Source organism: Convolutriloba macropyga, chromosome 9, assembly GCF_964194025.1.
Source record: "Convolutriloba macropyga chromosome 9, txConMacr16.3, whole genome shotgun sequence".
In the NCBI taxonomy this organism is placed as follows: Eukaryota; Metazoa; Xenacoelomorpha; order Acoela; family Convolutidae; genus Convolutriloba; species Convolutriloba macropyga.
In genome coordinates this window covers 51113505-51133840 of record NC_134476.1, presented here as the reverse complement: position 1 = coordinate 51133840, position 20336 = coordinate 51113505, and the positions used below count along the sequence as shown (strand labels likewise).

At 37.0% G+C, this 20336-nt stretch overlaps 2 protein-coding genes across 6 annotated transcripts in view; one reads left to right on the top strand and one right to left on the bottom strand.

The window, feature by feature from the left end:
- The window catches only part of LOC142345439 (leukocyte elastase inhibitor-like), a 28835-nt gene extending 10100 nt beyond the window's left edge, over positions 1–18735 (bottom strand). Inside the window, exon 1 of the mRNA XM_075397492.1 lies at positions 17733–18735. Coding sequence (XP_075253607.1) covers positions 17733–18619 — 887 coding nt within the window. The 5' untranslated portion in view covers positions 18620–18735. The remainder of the gene's footprint in view (positions 1–17732) is intronic.
- The window catches only part of LOC142345833 (serpin B6-like), a 330456-nt gene that overhangs the window by 302876 nt on the left and 7244 nt on the right, over positions 1–20336 (top strand). The gene's annotated exons all lie outside the window — the stretch shown is intronic.

Genomic DNA, 20336 nt, shown 5'->3' with positions numbered 1-20336 from the left:
AACTGTAATTGCTTCCCAAGTTCAGAAATGGCTACCGCTGTATAAAGTAGAAAAAATCCTTACTGATTCTAATTATATCATCCGAAAAGTAAATACAAATTACACACAATGTGTCCATCGCATCAGATTGAAACCAATTAAGCCAAGCGAAACCCCTGAAAACCCTGACGTCGTTACTCTTACATTTCTAACCTAGGTGAAAAACTAATGTCATTTTATAAGCTCCTGAAGAAGGATGCAGTAATAGAAACCACAGAGGAACATGTAAAGGCATTAGAAGTAATCAAGAAGGATCTAATGGAAGCGACAAATGTAACATTGCGATTACCAAAACCAGGCTTGCAGTATGTAATTCTTTGTGATGCTAGTTACCACGGTGCAGGTTTTGTACTAATAGTGGAAGACTACGTAAATGAAACTGGAAAGAATGAAAAGAAAACATACGCTCCCGTATCATTTGGATCGGATTTGTTTAATGCTACGCAATTAAAGTTTTCAATCTACTACAAAGAGTTCCTAGCTTTGTATTACGCGCTGGATTATTTTTCGCACTACATTTGGGGATCAAGCAAACAAGTAATTAAACTCACTGACAACAAAAGCCTCATACAATTCTTTCAGTCAAAAGTAATACCGCCATCTCTTTGGAATTGTCTAGACGGAATACTTGCCTTTAACATAGTAATTGCTCATACTCCTGGGCGCGCTAACTATGCAGCAGATTTTCTCTCTAGAAAGGAGAACGATAAAATTGCGACAATGTCTTTAAAGTTAACAAATAGAATTCCAGTAAGAGCAATAGAAATAGACACAGAAGCCCAGAATCCTGACATTGAACTAAATGTGTTATTTGATATTGAAAATTTCGACGACGAAATTAATAGTGCTGAACTTGACGTCCTTAAAAAACTCGGAGTTTATGATGATTACAAAAAGAAACAGATTAAATTACCAATCACAGAAATACAAGGTCTATTAAAACTCAAACGAAAACTAGAAATAAATTCAATTCAGTATCAAATCCATTAGATGAGTTCCCAGATCTTACAAATAATTTAATCAGCCTTAATTTAGCAGAAGAGCAGCAAAAATATGCAGATATTAAAAAAGTAATAAGCTGGATTCAGCAAAGCAATCAACAACCAGATTTAAAGTACGCTTCAACAAACTTAAAAATGTATCACAAACATTTAGATAGACTAATTCTTGAAGGGAATGTCTTATACCGGAATTTTTATGATGATACTGGAAAAACACTTCAAAAACAATTCTGTGTACCTAAGCATTTGTAGAAAGAGACTATCTACAGGCTCCATAATTCACAAACAGCTGGTCATTTAGGCATAAAAGCAACAATTCAAGAATTTAGAAAGCGATTTTACCACCCAGGCTTCACTGAACACTTCATTAGTTTTATTAAAAACTGCCTTACTTGCCTCCAAATAAACAGAGTTCCAAAACACACATCACACCAAAGTTGCAACCAGTTAGTTCATTACAAACGTATTAGAAGTAATCAAGAAGGATCTAATGGAAGCGACAAATGTAACATTGGGATTACCAAAACCAGGCTTGCAGTATGTAATTCTTTGTGATGCTAGTTACAACGGTGCAGGTTTTGTACTAATAGTGGAAGACTACGTAAATGAAACTGGAAAGAATGAAGAGAAAATATACGCTCCCGTATCGTTTGGATCGGATTTGTTTAATGCTACGCAATTTAAGTTTTCAATCTACTACAAAGAGTTCCTAGCTTTGTATTACGCGCTGGACTATTTTTCGCACTACATTTGAGGATCAAGCAAACAAGTAATTATACTCACTGACAACAAAAGCCTCATACGAAAACCTTGAAGTCGTTACTCTTGCAAATTTTCAACCTGGTCCATCGAGAAGAAAACACATGGAACCAGATCTATTTGATAAACACATTCCGGAATTAATTATCGAACAAGAAAAGGAGATACTGCAATCCAAAACAGTGAAACAAGACCCAGTCAGAGTGACCATAAATGTTCCCCTAGGTGGACCATTAGCAGGACCAGCAGCAGCAATAGCACCACCAGTAGCACCACTGGCACCACGAAGGGTAGTAGCACCAGTAGTTAGACCACGAACAGCCCCAGTACATCTTCCGGTGTTTGATTCTTCGAGGTCTGATGACGCAATTCCAATTTTATTTGATGAAGATAGCAGTTGAGAAGAAAGTCTAGCTGACCTGAACCTAGACGCTGAAGAAATAGCTATAATACCGGTTGATCCGTTAATTGCTGACGAAATTAGACAGCAAGAACCAGAAATTCGTGTTCCTCTATCATCTTCATCAGATGATGAAATGTTTTCACCTCTTCAACAGTCCCAACCAGCAATAGTACCATTAGATGTTGAATCGCCTCCTGAAACACATGAAGAACAATTTGCTCGGAGTAATAGAAATAGACACAGAAGCCCAGAATCCTGACATTGAACTAAATGTGTTATTTGATATTGAAAATTTCGACGACGAAATTAATAGTGCTGAACTTGACGTCCTTAAAAAACTCGGAGTTTATGATGATTACAAAAAGAAACAGATTAAATTACCAATCACAGAAATACAAGGTCTATTAAAACTCAAACGAAAACTAGAAATAAATTCAATTCAGTATCAAATCCATTAGATGAGTTCCCAGATCTTACAAATAATTTAATCAGCCTTAATTTAGCAGAAGAGCAGCAAAAATATGCAGATATTAAAAAAGTAATAAGCTGGATTCAGCAAAGCAATCAACAACCAGATTTAAAGTACGCTTCAACAAACTTAAAAATGTATCACAAACATTTAAATAGACTAATTCTTGAAGGGAATGTCTTATACCGGAATTTTTATGATGATACTGGAAAAACACTTCAAAAACAATTCTGTGTACCTAAGCATTTGTAGAAAGAGACTATCTACAGGCTCCATAATTCACAAACAGCTGGTCATTTAGGCATAAAAGCAACAATTCAAGAATTTAGAAAGCGATTTTACCACCCAGGCTTCACTGAACACTTCATTAGTTTTATTAAAAAGTGCCTTACTTGCCTCCAAATAAACAGAGTCCCAAAACACACATCACACCAAAGTTGCAACCAGTTAGTTCATTACAATCGTATCTAGACGATATGCTCCAAATCGACTTAGTAGGCCCCCTGAAGTCCTCGCATTTTAGGTATGTTTTGAGTGGAATAGATGTTGTTACTAAGTATCTATTCGCAGTTCCATTAACCAATGGATATGCCGACACAGTAGCTCGAGAACTAGTAAAGGTGTTCTTCCAACACAGCTACATTCCTCAAACAATACTTAGAGATTTAGGAACAAACTTTACTTTAGCGAGTTTATTAGAAATAAAGCTGAAGCATGCCTCACTATAGCAACCCAGACCATTGGAGCAGTAGAGCAATCTCATGGAACACTAAAGCGAACTTTTAAGCTTAATACTGAGGAACAATGGAAAGACTGGCACAAATATGTTCCTCTGGCGACGTTCATTCATAATACTTCATATCATTCAGCAATAAATTGTTGTCCTTCAACTTTATTCCATGGCAGAGAACCAATAAAACCCCTTGACATTAGATTCTCCAGAAAGGTAATGGATGTAGTAGCAGTAAATTCGGATTTTGTAAATGAACTGCAAGACGCCATGATAAAAACTTTTGGAGAAAACAAGGAAAAACTTACAACAGCATATTTGAAGTATAAAAAGTATTACGACCAAAAAGCTTCAGCAAAACCCATTCCGGAGAAATCATTTTGTTTAATTTAAAACCCTAAGCTACTTGAACAATCAACTGTAATTGCTTCCCAAGTTCAGAAATGGCTACCGCTATATAAAGTAGAATAAGTCCTTACTAATTCTAATTATATCATCCGAAAAGTAAATACAAATTACACACAATGTGTCCATCGCATCAGATTGAAGCCAATTAAGCCAAGCGAAACCCCTGAAAACCTTGACGTCGTTACTCTTACATTCCTAACCTAGGTGAAAAACTAAGGTCATTTTATAAGCTCCTGAAGAAGGATGCAGTAATAGAAGCCACAGAGGAACATGTAAAGGCATTAGAAGTAATCAAGAAGGATCTAATGGAAGCGACAAATGTAACATTGGGATTACCAAAACCAGGCTTGCAGTATGTAATTCTTTGTGATGCTAGTTACCACGGTGCAGGTTTTGTACTAATAGTGGAAGACTACGTAAATGAAACTGGAAAGAATGAAGAGAAAATATACGCTCCCGTATCGTTTGGATCGGATTTGTTTAATGCTACGCAATTTAAGTTTTCAATCTACTACAAAGAGTTCCTAGCTTTGTATTACGCGCTGGACTATTTTTCGCACTACATTTGGGGATCAAGCAAACAAGTAATTATACTCACTGACAACAAAAGCCTCATATGAAAACCTTGAAGTCGTTACTCTTGCAAATTTTCAACCTGGTCCATCGAGAAGAAAACACATGGAACCAGATCTATTTGATAAACACATTCCGGAATTAATTATCGAACAAGAAAAGGAGATACTGCAATCCAAAACAGTGAAACAAGACCCAGTCAGAGTGACCATAAATGTTCCCCTAGGTGGACCATTAGCAGGACCAGCAGCAGCAATAGCACCTCCAGTAGCAGCACTGGCACCACGAAGGGTAGTAGCACCAGTAGTTAGACCACGAACAGCCCCAGTACATCTTCCGGTGTTTGATTCTTCGAGGTCTGATGACGCAATTCCAATTTTATTTGATGAAGATAGCAGTTGAGAAGAAAGTCTAGCTGACCTGAACCTAGACGCTGAAGAAATAGCTATAATACCGGTTGATCCGTTAATTGCTGACAAAATTAGACAGCAAGAACCAGAAATTCGTGTTCCTCTATCATCTTCATCAGATGATGAAATGTTTTCACCTCCTCAACAGTCCCAACCAGCAATAGTACCATTAGATGTTGAATCGCCTCCTGAAACACATGAAGAACAATTTGCTTTAACCACAACAAAATTGAGGGCTCGACCTTATAACCCTAAACGAAAACCAGAAAAAAGTGCTTTTAAATCACCAGAGTTATCAACAACAAAACATACGCGGCTTTAAACTAGAAAGAGAAATAATGTTGCATAAAGAGGACAGAACAAACCCTTACCTAACCAACCAAGTTAGAAGATCAGGCAGTCCTAGACCGAAAAATGCACGCGCCAGATTGGAACAAGAAGAAAAACATGAAGCAATAAAAGCATCTGAACAAGCATCAAAACAATCAAATACACCAAGTAGAGAGACAAAATTAGAACAAGTTAGAGCAAGTATAGCAAAATATTCAGGGAAAAAGCCCAGCCGCTCAGCAAACAGACCAGTAACTAGATCTCAAACAAAAAGCTCTTCACCAGGCTCATCAAATCAAAATTTAAATCATTTTAGTCAAGAAATCAATGCAACATATCTAAGTTCACCAACAGATATCTTACACTCTCCGCACTCTTTTGCACACTGTATATCAACAGACCCTGCAATGGCAAAAGGATTAGCCCGACAAGTAAAAAGCAGGTACCCAGCAGCACCAAGTGCAATCAAACTTAGATATCCACCAAATATTGGCTCAGTTTTAATATACTTTGACCCACAACTTGAGCGTTATGTATACAGTCTAGTCACCAAAAGTAGATACTATCACAAGCCCACATACGAATATGTATTAGCAAGCCTTTATGAGCTGTGAGCGAAATAGTAGTAGATGCAGGAATCCAACACTTAAGTCTTCCAAAACTCGCCAGTGGCAATGATAAATTAGATTTTAACATCGTTTTTGAGCTTATATGTCAAGTCTTCGACCCTCTACCTATAACCATTTAGATTCATTAGCACGTACAGACCCAGTACAGTCTAGCAGTACCCTCTATTCGCCCCAAAAGCCCAACAAGCATGAGCAACTTAGTCCTAAAGTCCAAAAATCAACCAAAATTCGAAAAATTTTGACCTTAAAATCTAGTTATTTTGATATATCTCAAGAACCACTCATCCGAATCTAGATTAAAATCTTCCTACTGTTTTGGAAAGCCCTTATCCATTAGAAGCGATCCCAGCTATAATTGACCCCTACCGACCCGTTCTAGGTACCAAAAAATTAGCCCAAATTTGCCCTTCCCAAAAATCCCAGGTTCACCTCAGAAAAACAGTCACAAAATTGCAAAAATAGCCCCATCACACCAAATTCTGCAGCGGTTATCAAGCAGTGGAATCGACATGCAAATTTTGAAGCGATTTGGAGAACTTTAAAAATTGAGTGACGCTGGGCTGCCTGAAATTTAACACTTTTCGAATCCGCTCGAATTCAATGATAACTCCAACAAAAAACCCCCAATTGACCCATTTTATAGCCCTAGACCATTCTAGTGCTCACGCGTGACATCCCAGTACCCAAAAATCAATAAAAGTTGAGTTATGCCAAAAATACTGAACCCTACCAAAGTGCGTTAAAATTGATAAAAATGTAGTGTAAATTATACCCCATAAGTATGCCAAAAACTGCCCCAAATGCACCCAGCAGCTACTCTCAACTGCCGCCCACATGGTACAACCTCAATCAACAAAAAAACCCGTTAATTCCAGGAATATGTTGAAAAATGACAAAAAAAACGAAAATTGCGCTTATGCTTCAAATCACCGCTTCAGAAATTTTGTCATTTTATTCCCCACCTGACCCGATTAATGCCAACTATACCCCCTAAAAACCTAGTGTAACCATCCATTAGCCTAGTAGTACCATCAAAACCAGTCCTAGCTCACCCCAGTACCAACCATGAAGACTAAACCAAAATAAGCTCTGAAATTGTCATAATTTTGTCCAAAAAAATCAGTTATTTCCCACTAGAGTAAAAAATATCAACTTCTGACAAAAATTAACCATACCACCCGCACTCCCACATCCATATTTCTCAGAATATCCATATTTCTCAGTCCCCTAGTGCCAATACAAGCTGAGAAAAGACAATCACAAAAAACTGAATGCAATTCTTGAAACAAGTGATCAAAAATGCATCTTAATACCCAAATATGTGCAATATTATAACTAATTCAGTTAGCCCTATTCATGAGCAGTCCAACCATAGCCATATGAATTATTTTGAACAAGTTTTTCATAACCTCATAGCCAATAACCTACCTTCTATCTGAGCCTCTTCAAAAAACCCAGGTTCACTGCAGCAAAAACGTTATAACTAAAGAAAAAATAGCTGAAACCGTCCAAATTTTCGCAATGGAGGATTTTTTGAGCCGAGAAAGCGATTCACAAATTTTGAACCCGATCCAAGCATTTTAAAAATCGCGTGACGCTGGGCTGCCTGTTTTTGAAGACTTTTTGAAAATTCAAAAACATGTTCATAAAATCTGAAATACTGATCGAAAACCCGATATTACCAGCTTAAAGCATCCACATGCTCAAGCGCTACACGCTCATACCAATAACATTGAAAATTGTTAAAAAAAAAGAAGTAATAGCAAAAAACTGAAGCCTACCAAACTCTTCTCAATTTAGTCAAAATAGAGCCAGATTTAGACCCGAGAAATAGTATCAAATAGCCGATTTATGAGCCCACATCCAATACCCAGTCTCCCTAGTAATTGTCCAAGCCTACTAAACAAATAAAATCTCACAGAAATGCATAAATGTTGATAAAAGTGAAGAAATCGAAATCCGCACATAATTGACCAAATTTAGCCCAAAATTCAAAAGTGAAAAACTCAAAATAATGACCTCAAATCATGCACCAAACCACACCAATCGCTGCTACCAAAAAAGTACTAACTATAATGACCCTAAATTACCGTCAAAAATTAATCACCTTTAATCTATGTCAACTTATGCACTAAACATGACGCACCACAAGTAAAAAATCTAGCAAATTTCACAGAAAAACTGGAACAGAACACAAGTTCATCAGCTCCAAAGCCACCAAAATGCTACCCCTGATAGCCACAGATATCAGTACTAATAGTAAGCACCTGATTTAGGCCGCTAGAGCATCACCAGACCGTCACATGTCTTGAACAAACTCAATTAGTGGAAAAATCATGCCTGAAAAATAGCTTTTTGGAACTAACAATCATTGTTCTGACCCGATAAATAGCTTCAAACCCTATAATTCAGTAATATACATTAGTACCAGCCACATAAATTACCATTTTAACCATCCAGCATTGATAATGTATGAACAGTGACAACTTATTCAACCCGAAATTTGACGATTCAAAAATAGCCAGGTTCAGTTCACGAAAATAGTGATAACTTTGCGAAAAAAGCTCAAAAAACGGCAAATATTTGCGCTGCAGGTTTTTTGAGCCGCTGAAACGATCTGCCATTTTTGAGCCCGATTGGAGCAATTTAAAAATTGCGTGATGCTGGGCTGCCTGAAATTTCGCATTTTTCGACTTCTCAAAAAAGTTGATCAAAAAGTGCTTCAAAACCTGAATTTATAGCATAGTTGTACCCCACCGATGTCTACCGAGTGGTCCAAGCTGAAAAAATTGCTCAAAGTGCGATAGAAATTGAAAAGTTCACATATTTGCACCACAAGTATTGATGGGGAAAATTGACCTAAATTACGAAAAAATTGAATGTGAAAATTAGTACAAAATACTCTTTCAAATCAGCTCATATCACACACAACTGTTACCAGCATCCAAGGCAAGTGTCTAGAACCCCTAGAACCAGGCTATAACCAATACTCACAAGTAAGTAAATGCTCAAAATTGAAAAAAGTCATTAAATCACCATTCTCGCTTTCTCACAAATATGTCATTATACAGCTGTGCACCTTCATGAAAACACCACCACATTCTCACATGCAAAACTAACAGAATCACCAGTGAAAACCACGCATAATTGTTACAATCCGAAGATATCTCTGAAAAACTCGCCCTTAACTGAAAGTACATTACAAGATAATGAAAACAATTGAACTGAAACTAGTTAATTTCCAATGGCGCACCCTTCTCACTCAACAAATTCATGCACTAACTGTTAACACACGCACCAAACAACGCGGAAAAGCCGTAAATAATTGGTCACTACTATTATTGACATCTACTTATTAGTTAAACACTCACTAGCTGCCCTTTATTCCCTATTTACGCCCTGAAAAACTCGAAAAAACATGTAAACACTGAAAAATTTGACCCCTCCAACCACTATCCCCATAACCACACACCCACCATTCAATCAAACAACTAAACTACAACACGTTTACACGCCATATTTAGTAGTAATATTAATAAACACACACATCAACACACGTGATACGACAGTGGAGTACACCTGAAACAGATAAATACCAAATAAATCAGTGTCATATTGAGATAATTAAAACCAGAAGCCTGAGTACATTAAATAAATGAGTAAAAAAACACCGGAAAGCCAAATAGAAACTAGTTGAACACCTAGAAGAGCCACATCAGCAGAAGATTGTCCTGAAACATAGTTGTTATTATTTGAAATACGAAAAGGTTACCTACAATTATACTGAATCTCGGACTTTTTGGCCCCACTTTTGAGACTCCGATCAACACAGAAGAAGCGCTGGCCCAAGGAATAATCTTCCACAAGGAAGGAAAGATCCTTATCACAGAAGCTCATAAACGCGGAGTTTTTAGTCCCGTTTCCCCGCTATAACTTTACAGTGCGACACCAAGTAGAGACTCTACTTCACGAACTCTCAACGAAAAGGATTACTCAGTCAGAGTTTTGTAAGATGACAGACAGTATTACATACAAAAATCAAACAGGTTTTCAATGTTGATTGGCTTTACACAAAAATACTCAATGAAACAATTGAAGGCGAAATTGAAGTCTTCAAACTGCGGAACGAGACAGAAAAACTCCTTACCCGAGTCGAAGAGGACCCCCGAAATCGACAAAAGAGCTGCCCCGCTTGCTATAGCAGCCGCAGTCGCTGGAATTGGACTCTTCGGTCCAGGAATAGCAATGAGCAGCAGGGGATGCGGTGGAATTACAGGAATTTTCAGCTCTTGTCAACGAACGTCTCAAAATGCTGAAAACATTGATCGATTAGCCACCAGATTCAATAGCCTTAACAACTACGTCATGGAAATCGGCGCTCAAACAGACGAGAAATTTTTAGTTGCTGACGAACTTCCAAAGGTTTACAAAGTTCAAAACGAAATGCAAGAAAACCAGAACAAAAACTGGAAACTAGTTGAGGAACAATTCGCAATTGTAGATCCCAATCTGAATGCAATAGCAACCTGTATGGAAATTCAATCAACGCAACAACAACTTAACTTCAACTTTGACACAGCAGCATCACTACTTCTGACACTTTATGCAGATATTAAAAGTTATCGAGCAGCCTTATATTCTTTCCGACTTAATGTTATAAATGCTATTCCTACTTTGCTTGATAAACACCTTCCAATCTCTTTAGTACCTCGTAAATCTTTGATAAAGATTCTTGATGCAGTCCATAACTCGCCCATAACTGAAAATACATTAGAAGATAATGAAAACAATTGAACTGAAACTAGTTAATTTCAAATGGCGCACCCTTCTCACTCAACAAATTCATGCACTGACTGTTAACACACGCACCAAACAACGCGGAAAAGCCGTAAATAATTGGTCACTACTATTATTGACATCTACTTATTAGTTAAACACTCACTAGCTGTACCTTTATTCCCTATTTACGCCCTGAAAAACTCGAAAAAACACTGAAAAATTTGACCCCTCCAACCACTATCCCCATAACCACACACCCACCATTCAATCAAACAACTTAACTACAACACGTTTACAAGCCATATTTAGTAGTAATAATAATAAACACACACATCAACACACGTGATACGAAAGTGGAGTACACCTGAAACAAATACATACCAAATAAATCAGTGCCATATTAAAATAATTAAAACCAGAAGCCTGAGTACATTAAATAAATGAGTAAATAAACACCGGAAAGCCAAATAGAAACTAGTTGAACACCTAGAAGAGCCACATCAGCAGAAGATTGTCCTGAAACATAGTTGTTATTTTTGAAATACGAAAATGTTACTTACAATTATACTGAATCTCGTACTTTTCGGCCCCACTTTTGAGACTCCGATCAACACAGAAGAAGCGCTGGCCCAAGGAATAATCTTCCACCAGGAAGGAAAGATCCTTATCACCGAGAAGTTCATAAATGCGGAGTTTTTAGTCCCGTTTCCCTGCTATAACTTTACAGTGCGGCACCAAGTAGAGACTCTACTTCACGAACTCTCAACGAAAAGGATTACTCAGTCAGAGTTTTGTAATATGACAGACAGTATTACATACAAAAATCAAACAGAGGTTTTCAATGTTGATTGGCTTTACACGAAAATACTCAATGAAACAATTGAAGCCGAAATTTAAGTCTTCAAACTGCGGAACGAGACAGAAAAACTCCTTAACCGAGTCGAAGAGGACCCCCGAAATCGACAAAAGAGCTGCCCCGCTTGCTATAGCAGCCGCAGTCGCTGGAATTGGACTCTTCGGTCCAGGAATAGCAATGAGCAGCAGGGGATGCGGTGGAATTACAGGAATTTTCAGCTCTTGTCAACGAACGTCTCAAAAAGCTGAAAACATTGATCGATTAGCCACCAGATTCAATAGCCTTAACAACTACGTCATGGAAATCGGCGCTCAAACAGACGAGAAATTTTTAGTTGCTGACGAACTTCCAAAGGTTTACAAAGTTCAAAACGAAATGCAAGAAAACCAGAACAAAAACTGGAAACTAGTTGAGGAACAATTCGCAATTGTAGATCCCAATCTGAATGCAATAGCAACCTGTATGGAAATTCGATCAACGCAACAACAACTTAACTTCAACTTTGACACAGCAGCATCACTACTTCTGACACTTTATGCAGATATTAAAAGTTATCGAGCAGCCTTATATTCTTTCCGACTTAATGTTATAAATAATACTATTCCTACTTTGCTTGATAAACGCCTTCCAATCTCTTTAGTACCTCGTAAATCTTTGATAAAGATTCTTGATGCAGTCCATGATAGCCAAAAGAACGCCCCAGATTGTCTAACTTTGGCAATACCCATGACTGACATACTTTCGTATTGTACAAGATGCGAAACTTGTACACGAGATTTTGACAGTAGAAGACGGACTTTTACTGACACTAGCCATTCCTTTAGCCTCTAGCCAGACAGTGTTTGAAGTTTATCGCGCAAATGTAATCCCTATGCCCCAGAAGGACTCAGTTGATGCCTTACAATGGGTGATTGAGGGAGAACACCTAGCGATCTCAGAAGGACAGATGGAGACAACAGTACTGACGAGATCCCAGTACGACAACTGCCTTGGATCGCCACGATACCGAATCTGTCACGAGACAATGGAAAGCCACCTTGGATTCTCCTCGTGTCTAGCAACCCTCAAGTTTCATCATGCCATTACAGCATTGAAAGTATGGGACACAGAGAAGGTTGTGTTACCTAACCCAGAACGAGCACAGAATCTTGGATACGGAACTTGGCTAATAACATCAGCTTCAAGTGATTTTACCCTTAGTGAGATTGGTATGGACGAGAATGGGCGACAAACCAACATTCCTCATAGAGGTTGTAACATCCGTTAATTCACATTAAAATGTGGACATACAATGATCAGTGACCACATTAAAATTAGAGCTGATTTACAAAGTTGTCAGTACCTTCCAGCAAAGAGAATAAATGTGAAACTGCCCGATCCACTTGCACATTTAATTGATTCTGTACCTAACATAAACGAACTACCGAAATGTGAAACGAGCACTGAAGCAAATCTTGATTTAGTGAAGAAAGTTAAAACAGAATTCATTTATTCAAATAGAAAGTTATCTACCGAATCATTAGACGACATAGCTAAAACTATTACCACCGAAATGAAGTCATGCAAGCCAGCACTAATTGACAAAATTGAATCCTACGTGCCAATCAAGCTTTCTCTCTCGTAAACCATCATTGTTTATTGGAAACTTAGCCCTACATATCCTCTTCATGTATTTATACCTTAAAGTAGCCTTTGTACGACGAATGGTGGCAAACATCATGAAGCTTAATGGAACAAATGTACCGCTTAATCCAGTAGTTGCCGTACCGAAAAACCTGAAAGCAGATGTAGTTTCAAACCTCGCGAAACAACAAGACACCGCCAACAGTTATATCTCCAGAAGACATGGGAACCCTCAAACGACACCACAGACGAAACTCAATGCCTGCAACTTCAACAATGTCATTAAATACATTCGACCGATTTAACAAAGACGATGAACTGGACAACCAAGCTCAACCCCGAGAGGAGAGTATATTTTAATTTCTTGAAAGTCTTATATAGTTCGACAGGTATTAAACTTTTAACTGATTAAGTATCCCTTCATTCATTAAGTTCGCCTCTTAATTACTTTATATACCCCAACTAGTGCTTCAATCCCAGAAAAAAAACCAGTGCTTTAAAGCATTCATTCAACCAGTACACTTCTTCAATTTCATTCAAAGTTTAGAGCTATTATTCAGCGAAACAACCATGATTATTTTAGTGCTAACTCAATGTCTTCTCTCAACCTTAACCTTATCTTATGTTCTCACTCTTTATTCTGCATTAGCGCATCTTAACGGCTTAACGGTTACTTCAACACCTTCAACCTTGTCTTAACTTTATTCCCGTTAACTTCTATTCCCATTTGTTTTAACTCAAACTTTATTTCCTTTAAATTCTTTGTCTTTAACTTTAATGCTTTCGTTCAAACTCCTTTCTAAGAAAACATAAATAGGGTGGCTCCAACAAAAACATGTGTATATCCTTATATTCGTGCAGATTATATGTTTTATAGAAAAATTGTAAAACCCAGTTCCTTCTCAAAATTTTCATGGAAAATTTTCATAAAGTCCGGTAGTAGCACGTCCCCATTTCGTCCCTCATAGTTACGTGATGGTTTTCCTTTAAATATCCATAAATAAGTGCTTTAATTTAGTTCATATTCAAATAGATCTCAAGGCCATATATAGCCAGTATTTTCCATCTAGGCCTGTAACCTCTAATTTGTTCGTTTATGAAAAACAACCGCAGATTGACAGTTTTACTGATAAACATATCAAGTGCCTAAAAGCCTCAATATTTACCTTTTTGAGTTCCCTGATGATAAATTTGCATAATTGGTAAATAACTTCATGAGAAACTATGTACTTGGTGAAGTAATTATTCTGATAAAGCAGGTGCTAATACGGAAATTGTATATGTATTTAACAAACATCGAGAGACGTACAAAAGCCGGAAATTGCCCAACTTGTAGATCAGTAAATTTTTACGAAGGACCAATACAGCTCAAGGTACAGCCCTGCGGAACCCACGATCACCAGAACACCGGAAAACCAGCCTGACAATCAGTTGATCAATATCTCTTACAACTTGATAGAACTTGAACACTTCTTATTAATAATTGTTGATTAATGCTTGCTGAAATAATTAAAGATTGGACTGGAAAAATCTTTACAATTTACTAAGTTAATTCAGGCTACCTTAGAGCAAAACTGCGAATGAGCAAAACTTTAAATACAAGGCAAATTAGTGGATATATCACGCATCCGAACCGCTAAATAAAAGGCTATCTCTAGCTAAGTTTATTCAAAATATATCCGCTAAAAACCGCGCTGTGAAACATCAAAATAAGTCCTTGTAAAAAGATAATTATTCCTATTATTTGCTTCAAATAATAACCTCATTAACACCACGAGAAAGACACTAAAAGTCAGTGCGTAACAAATAGTCAGTTTTAAAAATCACCTTTTTAAAGGTGATTTTTAATTAAAACTCTTAATTAAAACCTTAAACTTTTTACTTTAAGGTTTTAATTAAGAGTTCACTAAAAATGGGCCAAATTGGCAAAAATCATTTAGGACAAATAAATCTCAAAAATGACATCCTGTTCATTCGACTGTCTTCCCAACTTCTACGAAAGCAACTTCTGTCTGAAAAGGTTTTGTGTATATTTGTTCTAACATACAATTAGTTTTTTAATTTTGCATTAATATTGTCAAAAAACTCGAAACCGTCTTGATTAATTTGAGATTAAATCAAATACTAATTTAATTATACAATTAACAAACAAAACTCAAAAAATATAAATTATAGTCAAAATGCAATGAAAAAAACACTAAAAATTAAATCTATATAAAAATTTTCAGCGATCTTACCAGACTTATGTAATATAGATAATTCTGCTAAGAAAAAAGTAAGCAAGCAGATTGCCAAAAGATTGTCAGCAGATTGTCAAATAATAACAAAACAGAAAACAGGTAGTGTCAAAGGGAAAAATGGCAATTTTAACACAAGAGCCTTCTTAACATCAGACATTAGACTGAACTTAACTCCGATGACATTCAATTAGTGTTTGAATGGCAAATTTCAATTTTTTGTGCAGAAGTCCTTTTTTAATGAGCTATGTAAAAGATGATCAGAATACTTATTATTTTATTCGCGAGTAAACCTGCTCCAAGCAACAAAGTAATAGAAATCACCGAAGAGTTGAACAACGCAACGTATTCGGTGCTATGAGCTTTTGAAATGTGATCAAACCATGCGTCATTGGAGAGCCGGTTGGACCAGTCAAAAATCATATAAAAGAACAAAAAAACTAAAAACTACACAATATTAAAAAATCATTCAAAATATCTTTGAAACATATAGTGACAGAGTCGGTAAAACCTTTAAATCAGATTCCAAACTACAAAAAGCTTGAATAATATCGCGTCATTAGAAAGAAAATGGGAGTTGTCGTTGTAGATAATAAGCTACAGAACAATATGAAGAACGAAAATAAAAGGGCTCTATAAATTCACTAAAATTTAAAAAATAACATTGTGTTGAAGTCATAAAAACAAAAGCCTTGAAAAACATTGTGCGTGTGTATTGATGAGTGTGTGTCTGTCTGAGTGAGTGTCTTTGAGTGTGTGCGCGTCTGTGTGTGTCTGTCTCTGTGTGTGCCTTTCTGTATGTGCGTCTGTTCCTGTATGTGTCTGTGTTTGTCCGTGTGCGTGTCTGCATCTATATTCGTGTGTCTGTGTATATGGGTGTCCGTGTGTGTCTGTGTATAAGTTTGTGCCTGTCTGTGGGTTTGTCTTTGTATGTGTGTGCTTGTTAAAAATTTTTGATTATAATCCTCTATACAAAATTCCCTCAAGTCACGAAATCCTAATAACAGTTCTCTAGAGACCTTGTAATATTTTCTGAATTCCAACTGTGACTGCCATCACCACAAGACACAATAAACAAAAAAAAGCATTAAAAAATCATTAACTTTTCTTAAACCTTTAAAGATGAAGTTAAAAACAAATATTTCATTGTTTTTAGTAAAGAAAATACGACATCCGTTATACAGGGTCATCAGTCAAAACAGCAGTCTTTCCTTCGATTAAACCTAACAATCAATTATTTTTGAGTAAAAACGTTCAATAGAAAAAAGAACAAAATGTGGCCCAAAAGAAGAAAGGCTGTCCGAAAAACTTTTCGAAGGGAAAAACAGGACAATTTTCGCCTCAGAATTATCTTATCTTATATTTTGACACAAAACAAATTTTAAAAGATTTCCGTAATATCAAAACACCATAAATACCACTCAGAATACTAAATCTAACCTAGAGAGTCACCAAGAAATTAAAAGAAGAAAGCCCAAAAATTCACCTAAAAGTCCAATAAACAGGTCAAAAAGGCTATCAAGCACACAATGAATTTTGTAAAATCAACAGAATTAGGTAAAATTCTGCAAGAAAAGCTTTGAGAAAAATGTTGAGTTAAAACTAGACAACTGTTTTGAAAAAAAAAGCCGCACGTAAAATACTAAAGCCTCTCTCTACTTTTGATTTTTGTTAAGCAGGCTGGCCTGTAAAATTTTTCACGTGCGGCATTTGACTGTATATACTGCGCAAGGAAATATCGGCAATTTGAACTGAGGAGGGGATGACTGAGGGTGGTCAAACGTAACATTAAGAATCGCCCTTAACGCTCTGAAATTGTCTCCTCAAAACAGTTTTGGTCAATAGTATACTTAAAGACAAGTAAGGTGTAAGGCTATAAAAGAGCAGCTCAGCAACTTAATGCCCTCCGTGCGCTACCTGATTAATCCATTTTTAAGGACGAAAACTCATATGGGTCAGAGGGAAAATCGGACAAGCGAAAAATTGCAACAAAAAGACCACAGGACTACTACAATTGCTACAAATTTCGTTTGAGAGCAATTGAACATCACCGTATACACCTCTTCATGTCTTCCAAAGAAGATCCCACCCCAATACAAACAGATCGATCCTTTGGATTGCAAAAAGCACAACTAAAAAAGCCGGCTGTGTACATGGCAACGGATTTAAAAACTTTTTACCACAATTAGCTTATAATTTAGATTGGCAAGGAAACTGGACCGTTTTGAAATTATAATACAAAAATTTGATGCTAATTGAGAGGACAAACTGGCCACATATCACTAGGGTGCCACATATGATTTGATAAATAAGTGCGCGATCGTGAACTTAAAACTAGGCCAATTAATGTTATTTAGCAACTTAATGAAATGCAACTTTTGAGTCAGTGAGCGAATATTATTGCGGTAGAAATGAGAGAGTACTCGACCCAAACACATATTTATTAAAAAGTTCCAAATGAAACCGACAGCTAAACAATAGCTCACCTGATCTTTGAGAGCTCTGCGTTGTTACTGAAAGCTTTCTTAACATCCATTCTCTTCAACATTGGAATCAAATCAACAGAGGCTTCAACCCTGAACTTAGGAAATTTAACGTCGAGCCAGGATTTAATCGCATTATCTCTCAGCTTCTTCAGAGATTCATATTTCAGATGTTCTACGAAATCAAGAGTAACTGATCCGGAATCTGGCAGTAAAATTCCCATTTCCCAACAGGTAACCAAATAAGGGAAAAATGCCATGGAGAAGTTGGATTCGCGAATGTACCGAAACTGTTGAATCTGATGCATCAAATCAGCTTTTACTTTCTTGGCTTCAGACACTGTAAAATCTCCTTTGCTCGTTCTCGACTCGTAGAAAGCTTCATCCCACTTTGCCTTCATATATATTGCATTAATAAGAGCCATAATGGTAGAATTATCCGGTACATTCAAAATCTGCCCAATTTTTCCATCTGTTTCTTTTGCAACCCATCCGTTGACACTTTTCACCCCCTCCATAGACCCAAAATCAACAGTTGCAACGTTGGCTCTGAAATCATCTCTCAGCATTGATACAAAATTTACCAAAGCATTGAAGCCATGTTGTAAGAAGACACCATTAGCCGTTGTCAACGTAAACGCACGGCCACAAGATCCGTTCAGTGTATTTATGACGTCATTGACCTCACTTCCGCAATAATCCGGCGACGTACACAAAGCCTGATGTATTTCAGCTTTCGTTTCTCCTTGGGCACCCCGTTCCAGCATTGACATACAGAAGAACACGCTTACAGGGGATAGTACACAGTTGGAGTCCTTATTGTTCTCCAGGTAATCTTTGAAGAGAGAATGGCCGAAATCGGCCGAAGCTTTGAAAATATTTGGGCTCATTAGTAAATAATTCCCCTGTATGAATTTTAACAGATTGACTGGAATAAGAATCAGTGCACACTATCTACAACTTCATAGAAATTACTGTTCGTGCACCACGTACCCAACACATACATAGGCCTGAAAACAGAGAGCTGGGTTAACACAGATAGCAGCGTCAAATAAACAAGCAACCCTGTATTTTAATATTTCTTTTTAAAAAGAAATCTCCGATAAAAAAATTACCGGAATTGGATTCAAGATATAGGATTACTGTGCCTTACTAACAACAATCTAACAGTTTTGAAAAATCTTACAAAACGAAACAAATTCAACAAATCAAAAGCAAAGCCCATCCACTATAATGTTTCCCAAATGTTCTTCACACTTTATTCCCCCCATAGCACTCTAAAAACTTGGTGGATAATTAGCTTTAAGCAGGCTGCCCGAATATTGTAACAACTCAGTAGATATAAAAGCAGCGTAAAGCCATTATTATGTTAGCCAGAAAAGGCCGCTGGCTATTTGAAAACTGTGTGCTATGTTTAATTGAAACAGCAATCTCTTGTCCAATATCTTATGATAAATAAACCTGGCAGCGTGAAGAATAATGGAACTCAAAGCCAGAACCGTCGAAGTAGAAAGTACGGACATATTGGAAACATTTGAAACGGAGAGAACCTCGTATTTTATTTTTTCAAAGATCAACTTAGGCCACTGGTGAAAAAGTTGGGCAATTGGGAACCTGAACGGCCGGCAAAATATTCTTCTCGGAACTCTTCAGTGTCTATTAAATAGGCATTACCCGCGTTCAAAGTGCCACAAAAAACTCAATTGGGAGAGATCACTTAACCTGTCTAACGCCAACTCGAGGGGAAAATTCCACATTTCTGGAACGACCTAGATTTATTTGACGTTTAAATCGACTACCGAATCATGTTGTCCTTTTAGTCATTGCCAGGGTTTAATATCTACAAACGCAATTAGATAACAGTTCTTCATCAGTTATATCATCATACATTATACGTGGTTACATGACAATATGCCCAATGCCATTCTACCCAATGCCAAAATACCCAATGCCATTATACCCAATATGCCAATATACCCAATGCCACAATACCATGAAGGTATTACCATGCCACAATACTAATGCCACAATACCGCATGAAGCGCAAATCAACAGTGAAGCTAAAAAGATGGGCATGATTACATCCACTAAAAACTGCAGTATCCGTAATGGTCCGGAATTCTCAAAAACGAAACTTCGTTCCAACCCGTTAACTATGTCAACGACCTCAATAAAGTCAAAAACGCCGTGTTGAGAGACCCGGCCAAAGAAAAACCAAAGTTTGGCACTAATTACTATCGAAACGGTAACACCAAACGAACAAGAAAAATATTCTCCTGAAATGAAAAAGCAGAGGAAATACTAAACTGGAAAAAATCCTGCCACATTTCTAAAATTCAATAATTTTGTTTATAATAATTTGAAAATTTGAAGCTGTAACTTTGATTTTCTATCCAGTACCAGTACTTCACTTTATTGTAGAAAAGTGGCTCATGCATAATTTAAAATGACATTTAGTGCCTTCCACTAGCAACTAGCTGCAATAAACGCAGCCTGTCTTTTTTCGGCTAGGGTTTTTTTTTCATTATTGTTATTAATTGAGGTTCTTTTTATTAAACTTTAGAATGTTCCGCCTTAGTGCTCGCGATATCCGCAGCCTAAAGCAGG